At 30.4% G+C, this 8,370-nt stretch overlaps 1 protein-coding gene across 1 annotated transcript; it reads right to left on the reverse strand.

Annotated features, from left to right (window-relative positions):
* Positions 1-2,545: 2,545 nt before the first annotated feature.
* LOC146529148 (uncharacterized) lies at positions 2,546-3,549 on the reverse strand. Its single transcript, XM_085201913.1, has 2 exons — positions 3,428-3,549; positions 2,546-3,043 (listed from the first exon to the last, which is right to left on the reverse strand). The coding sequence occupies exons 1-2, from the start codon at positions 3,474-3,476 to the stop codon at positions 2,664-2,666; spliced, it is 429 nt and encodes a 142-aa protein (XP_085058039.1). The 5' UTR covers positions 3,477-3,549; the 3' UTR covers positions 2,546-2,663.
* Positions 3,550-8,370: the final 4,821 nt, after the last annotated feature.

Below are 8,370 nucleotides of genomic sequence, written 5' to 3' on the forward strand. Positions count from 1 at the left end.
CTTTTTAGTTCGTTGTTAGAAGTCGATTTTTCTTTTTGTTAAAAATTAATTTATATTTCATAATATTCATATATTTTGCGTTTTATCTAAGTAAATAAATATGCATGTATAATTCATTATAACATTTTTAAATTTTAATATTTAAAAAAAACATTCATGATGAGAAACTTTCATGATTATCAAAAATTATATATTTTAAAAATTATAAAGAATGTTTTTTACACCACACCGAACTACTATCACACTAATTTTGTAAATATATAAATATTTCTAAACTTACATAAAAGTTCACAATAGATAGTCAGATTTCAACGTAAAACGCAAATTTCAGCCGGTGGTTTCGCCGGGACTATAACGAAACTACTGATATGATAATCGCGCTCGTCAGCCCCTATTGTACTCTGGGGCTCGTTTTTAGAGTCACCTTTGGAAGAGCAAAAATTATCAAAGACCTGAATAGTTCATTAAGTTGCCTCTACGTCCCTATTTATAATAGCTTTATAAAAACTCTGGCATTAAAGAGAAATTGCTACGAAATTTTCCACGTCAGTTCCATTGAAATCGTTGAATTTAAATTTTAATTCCGGCGAAGCTTTGAAACTGGCATTTTAAGTTGACTTGCGCTGCAACCTTGACATTTTACATTTTCCTAATGATTCATTGTGTGGCGAATATTGGGAGCAATTTGATATATTTAGAACATATAAAAAAATATTTGAAGAACTTTAAAATATGTATCTTTTACTTAGAATGTTTAATATTTGGCGGTAACTACAGAACCGAGCGTATTAGCACTAAACTTTCTTCCTATAACCTAGTATTTTATGTAGATTTCTATGTCATTTTTTTTTGTTAGCTTCACGTTTTATCCCGCACATAGTAAGGCCCATAAAGACACTTCCGTTCCTCACTTTCGTGTTGAGTGGCGGAACTCAACCGCAAAGATAACCAAAAAGTTGCATAGATTTTTTTTAATACTGGTTGCAATATAAGTCAAATTTCGACTTATATTGTTTTTACGCTTAACTTTAACTGTACTTATTTATATCCTTCGAATAACAAGCTTGCATCATACTAACAATGTTAAAAGCCACAAGTAATATTATTTTATTCTCAGGGACTTGACAGCAAAATTGTATCGTAGTAAAATTTCATATTTTCACAAAGTTCATAACAATAAAAATATCTTCAAGTACATTGTTTTAAAATAAAGTGAATTTCCAACAAGAAATACTGACAGAGACGGCATCCAAAACTAGCCACTTTAAACAAGAAAGAGATATTATAAATACAAAGCTTGTAAAAGAAATCGTGTAATCCGCAATAATAAATATAAAGTTAATTTTATACGCAGAGTTGAGAATTAGCTTGGACTATGTCTGAGTGTTTTAGCACTACATGCTCCATACCCAGTGTGTTTTCTAAATACTATTTTAGAAAAAATATCACTATATTTCTTTTTAGAAACCTCACATTGTTAAATATATTTTCGCTCTATAATACATTGTTCATACTAATTTATAGTATAAATATTTATTTAATTACAAATATTTATATAATTATTTTATTTTTTTCTAATTGGTGTATTCTGGCATACATGGGTTTACACTATTAACAATTGTGTTAACAGTCTTTTTATGAACTAATCAATTTAAATTTAATTTTAACTTATAGATGACATAATAATTAGTTTTTCTAGGTAAATCTAACATGTATAGGAAAATTCTGTAAATGAAATACAAAATAAAATCATCAATAAAAAAAGGTACAAAAAAATCTCTCCTTGTATTACAAACATAACAAATAGTTTTCAATCTGTCTTTTAAATATTTTAATTCCTGTGTAATCTTTTAGCAGATGAGTCACAGGGTTCACAGGAACTAATCAATACAAATTCTCAAAGGTGCATATCAATGAGCCCAAACGTCAGCTAGGTACGTAGGTCTGTCCAGGAGTTGGTAAATTCCATTAAACATAGTTAAGTGCACTCTGAGCCCACTTCGTAGCAGTATGACAGGAGCACCGTTGCTAACTATAATAAATGTCACAATAAATTGAGACAAATTAATTAGAAAGATGTTGTTTAGTAATTATGTAAGAACCTTATTTTGAAACCTTATTTCTATATTAATAAGATTTTATAATAATTTATTATATTAAATAATGTTTTTATATAATAACATAACCACTGATACATTATTAGACACATATAATATTATTGTATAAAGTTATCGTAGCCCTACTTCACCTTTGGCGTAAATGTCCAATTATCGCATTTATACACATTTTATAGTATTCGTTAGATATTTTGGGCTCTTATATTTGCTTGTTATCGGGATACTACCAATCAAGTTGTGTTATTTTATAGTGTATTCATATTATTTCATATATTGGCTGGTCGCCCTTGGTATTCAATACATTGCCTACTATTGCCTAGAATACTGAAATAATACAGCTGGTAACATCTACAGATAATATATACAAAAAACTTCAATGAACCTCTCTACGCTTATTATGATAAAAGACTTGAAAATGAAACACCATGTTTTAACTAAAGGCATTGTTTAATTTACATAAACTATACATCAAAATTTTTACTTCAATCGGCCACTAAACTTGGCAATTATGAAAAAAATCATATTATTACCCTTTTTAACTTAAATTCATATTTTTTCATTGGTTCTCGCAAGATCAGATTCTCTGACCACCAAATTGAAACGTTGTCTTGTCACTGACACTCTGTTATCACCTGAGTGTACAACATTCGATAACAATTCGTAAGTACCACTGAAACTCACACCTATATCTCTGAAGCCAATACCACAACTGGTAAAAGGCTGTGCTGCAGATAGGAAGTAGACGTTTGCTAAAGGAATATTGTAGTTAGGATAAACTTCATACGTTACACCATTGGGGAAGATAACGTGGCAAGAGCTCAAAGTATCCCAGAAGTTCTTGGGTATGGAGAAGGAAGTGCTGAAGTGGCTGTGCCTGATGTATAATACATTGCGGTCTTCAAGCCTGTATTCTGTTATGCAGTAGCCTGAAATAAAGTATGAGCATTTAAATAGTTTTATAAATTCAATGAAGACGGAGGACTGGTGACTTGTGCCAGTAGAGGCCAGTTAAGACATGCTATCTGCAAGTTCTCAATTCGAAACATTGCGTGTTGAGTGCCGGAACTCAGTGTCATGCTTTGTCTTTTTTAGCAGAGTAAGAAAATGAAAATAATTCATTCTCTCTAGTAGATAATAAAATAATTACCATCACGTGTACATTTAGAGGCTTTAATTTAATTTATTTTTAATATAAAAATATAGAATTTCTGTATGTTTCATTAAGATCTTTAATTTAATTTGCTATTTTTTATTGTATTTGTATGATTTTCTTTGTTCGTAGTATAATTAATATTATATTTATAACTTACCTTGGCAAGCCAAGAACGCAAGTAACACAAATGACAGTTTCCCAATCATTTTACTAGGCCGTACTAGCGAAACGAATGTGAAAATAATATTTAATTGACATTTATCTTTAATCGCTAGTTGATATATCTACAGTTGATAATCATTATCAGAGTTTAGATCAACTTAGTTACAAATAAATATATGAATATTATATGAATTGAAATAAATATTTTTATTTATAAATTCAATATTTTCACAAATGATACTGCCCTATGATTTTAAAAGTAGAAGATTTAGAAGCCATTTTACTATACTCGTATTTATTTATTTTTTTGGAAAATCTTCTAATGTATTTTTGGTTGGTACACTTAAGGAAATTAAATAATATAACGGGAAGCCTATGTGCTCGAGTGTCTTAATACTAGATTCCCTCCGCCAACCTGGTATACAAATATACGTGAAACAAAAAAAATGAGGAGAATAATAAGAGTTATGAACATTATGTAAATGAATGATATATAGTCTAAAAAAATAAAAAAATACATACACATTTACATTCTTCAGTTCGTGGTTCATTCTAATAACTTCTGAATAATTATTCTATTCATGTCCTGGCTTTATCATAAACTTAAGATACAATATTATAGTATTGTCACTTTGCCCATATAAGAATGCCAAAATCTGTTTTGTTTTTAATTTATTGCCTAGTTACAAGTGTGATCAAATAAAAGAGGCTCTATCGAAACGTGATGAAGATTGAAGGACGAGGTTATATTAAGCACACATGGCTCCACAAGTATTGGAAACTCATATAATTGTTAATATATCGTTATAAATATATATTACATAATTCCCAAATACATTTTGATACTGCCTACGTATTTTTTTTTTGGTTATCCCTTAGATATAGGAACTACTAACGACGTATGTACATATTTGTTATCAATGCCAATCAGTCTGTTATCACGGATTTGTTTCATAGTTATCGATACTTAGGAGTTATCTCTGCTACGTGACATTTGTTAACAGTTGCTGAAATCAGTGCAGATAACAATACATTTTTATTTTGATTATTTTAGTTCCGTAGGTAACTTTTAATAATTAGTAATTAAAAAAATATCTACGGAACCCTTGAATGTGACTAAAATGTGCAATATATTCATTTTTAAGCTTAGGTACTTTATTAGTTTCTAATTAATCAAAATAGAGGCTACTCATGGCGCAGATACACAGGCGTGCGACTGCAAGCACAGGTTGTGTGGAACGTGACAGATTGTAGGTTTGATTCCCACTCGAGGAAAAGAATTATTTAATATTTTCATTTCCTCGCTCTGGCAACGATACGAAACACTGCGTTTAGTTCCACCACTTAAACACAATGGACTCAAAAATTCGGCGGAAAGTCGGGAAAAGAAAGGCGGAAAGAATATGTCTTAAGAAAAATATCTTTATAATCTTCTTCAATAAAAACAAAAACACTATGCAAAACAAAAAACATATTTCTTATCCGCACCAGTAATTCCATAGGTACCAAAACAAACTCCACAGCTTTATAATATAACTACAATTTATATGAACGCTTCACACTTACTTACTTACTTACACACCCATACTTTACTATATTACTTCTTTATCGCTAAAACGATCTTTTACTGAAGCAATAAGAACGCAGGTGGACAGAATGTTACTCTTTTGGCAAGTTAGACAAGTATGCAGCTGCTACGTAAGTACTATGTGAAATAGTAAAGGAACTAAACAAACAGGAAGTGCTCTAACTGAAGTTTGGGAAGTCTGTACACATGCTGGATGACCGAAAGCTATTCCAAGTTTTTAGTTTGTCGTGAAAATGTTGCTTTGGTTATTGTATTTATTGGTTATTTTGTAGTATAAGTAGTGTTTTAAGTTGTTATTCTAGACTAAGGAAAGAGAAAAATATTATAGAAAACATAAAAATTGTGGCTTATTGGTTAGAGTGCTTGGGTAGGTAGTCTAAGAGGCGTAGGTTCGAGTACCGCTAAGATAAAATGTATTGTTTATATAGAATTTATTATGTTTTGGTACTTTTTATATAAATATTGTCACAAAATAATATTTATTAATATGAATTTCTTTTATATTCTATTCTCTCATTGAGTAGTGTTTCATTACATTCTCCATTGTCGAATGTAATATTTAATATAAAGTGGCTATCACCCACATACATCGAACTTTGTTTAACGAAATCAGAAAAAGATGCATAATATACACATTTCTTTCAGATTCATTCATTTTTCCTGCATACTCCGAGAGACAGAAGTAACCTGAGAGAGTATAAAAACACTCCATACCATACTTAAAAATATTTCTTCAAATGCAAATTACCGATCGAAGAATCAAAGTTCTGAATCAAACCAATCAACCTTATAATAAATCAAACAAGACTACACAGGTACATTTGATTACGAATGATTTAAACCAATAATATTTCAAAGAGTTCATCCAGTTAGCAGACGGCGCGCATCGGCCCAGCGACCGCGTAATTTCCAACCGTTCAACCGCGTTAACTCCGGTAATAATCAAATTAAAAGCCCATATGGATAGTTGCTTCAGGTTGCAAATTAAATAAACGTTATTTTGTTTCGTTACGTTTGCCAAATTAAATGTTATGTAGCAAATAAAATGTTAAAGGTGTTTTATCAGAGTTTATTCTGGATTTTCTTTTTATGTTGACCTGCTTGTTGTTTTTGGGTAGTTATATGCAACTTTGCTGTCATTTTAATTTATTTATTTTAGTTTCAGGCTTTTCTCGCATATCTTGATATGCAAGGAGAAACTAGTGGCACAACGCTGCGTTCTCCACTTTCCGTCTAAATTTGAGATACATATATTTGTATTTTTTTAGATTCATGTCGTATCCCGTACATAACAGAGTAGGGCAAAGGCAACATGGGAACCCAGTACACTCCGTTCCCATTAAGACACTTCCATTATCCACTATGCGTCAAATTTTCAAGGTATTGTGTGTTGAATGGAAGATTTCAACATCGCACTTGGCCTCGTTACCTTCCTTCCCCCAATTGAATACAAAACCCACAATCTCTACTTTAACCTTCAGATACTACGTTACCATGCCACAAATACTTCTACCAAGTACTAGCAATTACATACATTTATAACTATTATGTTAATTTAATTATCTTATTATTATTGAATTATGTCCATTTAATGTGATTACTATAATTTGTGACAGGATCATCCGGATGGTTGCAGTAGAACTATGCGTCATTGCTTGTGCTCGGTCAAACTGTTCATTGCATTATTAAATTATAATCTAATCAATATATCTATAGGTTATTATTCTAGTTATATAAGTTTTCTATTATATACTAATGTGTAATTATATTTTTATTCTTTTATAAACTTCCTATATACAGGAAGAACCTAATGTTAAGACTGTGTTACGTAATTTTATTTTTTTGTAACGCTATTATGTTTCTCAAGAAATGCCAAATTAATATTTTTAAGTATGATGGGTATGGGTTCGATCGTCGAATGGAGATAATTTATACCCAAACTACGAAGAGATATTAAAATATCTTAATAAATTTAGTAGCTTGACGAGAGAAGCTACTAAAATAGTCACTGCCATTTTAAAAGTCCTAAATAATCTATACTTATAATAAATCTGTAGAAAAGTCATTTCTGTAAATTTCTGAAAATATTTAAAAAAAAATAGCTAGGGTGTTAAAGGACAATTAACAGAATCCATTTCCAGCATTTTTGGAATTTTTGTCTGTTTGTCTGTTTGTCTGTTTATCTGTTTGTCTGTTTGTCTGTTTATGTGAACACGTATCACGTAAAAAGTACACAACAAATTTAAGCAACGTTTACATATAAAAATTACAAGTAAATCAGAGTAGGTTTTAGTTTTTATTTCATTGTAATCGCTTCAGTCTATCAAAAGATATAAGTATTTAACGTTTTCAAGAAGTTAATATTGGAGATCTATTGACAACAAATAGTAAGTACTAACGAATCTTGATAACGAATAAAACATCTCAACAAGTTATTATTTGTTAAGCATTAATTACTTCGGGAGAAATATTATTAATTTTGAAACTTTAGCAAAATATAGTTTTTGATTATTTATACTGAGAAAACGGTATGTTTTAACTATGATCGAACGGTGACAGTTTAACTATTAGCACAATAGATAGCGCTCTGGCAAGATTCTCTGGAAGAATAAGAATTAGGGAATGTTGTGTTTTTATCAGTGTATGTATGTTTATAAGATAACTTTAACATTATTACTATTTACACCTTTCTGCTATCTTCTTTTCTTTCAAACGGTTGCATGTAAGAAAGCGCTTTTAGTTATAAGGCCCGCCATTGCACTTTTTTATTGCCTTTTTGTAAAAATTGTTACTGTATTGTTTCTTTGTTTTTAGTGCAATAAAGTATTATTATTATTATTATTATTATATACTAGCCGACCTGCTGTCCCGAATAGCAGAATAAGTATTAAAAACACAAAATAAAGAATGACTGTTAGGCGGTACGAAGTTCGCCAGGTCAGCTAGTCCTAAATAAATTCCACACTTCTGTTTCGACTAACAGCAAATATGTTTAGTGCACATAAATTTCAACACGTCTAAATCTCAACTTTATCGCTCTCTCGGCGCTCATAACTTAGAAGAACTAAAAAACTGGTCTTTTTTTATTATACTTGCTACTTTGAAATAATTAATTTTAAAGGAAATTCATGCAAGTTTGAGAAATCTTACAACAATTAAATTTCTTAATTCTTTATGTAAAATTAAATAAGTGAACAGAGGGAACCTATTGTTAAGACACTCTGTTCCTCACTTTCCGTCAAATTTTTCGAGGCATTGCGTGTTGAGTGACGAAACTCAATGCCGGGCTTTTGCCTTGGTGCCAGAGCAAAGATATGAAAATATAAATTTAAATAAATATTTCCTTTCCT

The sequence above is a fragment of the Heliconius melpomene genome, chromosome 18 (assembly GCF_056956725.1).
Source record: "Heliconius melpomene rosina isolate 202511_hmr_F chromosome 18, ASM5695672v1, whole genome shotgun sequence".
Classification (NCBI taxonomy): Eukaryota; Metazoa; Arthropoda; class Insecta; order Lepidoptera; family Nymphalidae; genus Heliconius; species Heliconius melpomene.

Excerpts from the sequence above, each read along its gene's own strand:
- LOC146529148 (XM_085201913.1), bottom strand. The coding sequence starts at position 3,476 with ATGATTGGGAAACTGTCATTTGTGTTACTTGCGTTCTTGGCTTGCCAA. Across the intron at positions 3,044-3,427 it reads TGCGTTCTTGGCTTGCCAAG|GCTACTGCATAACAGAATAC; the intron begins GTAAGTTATAAA and ends ACTTTATTTCAG.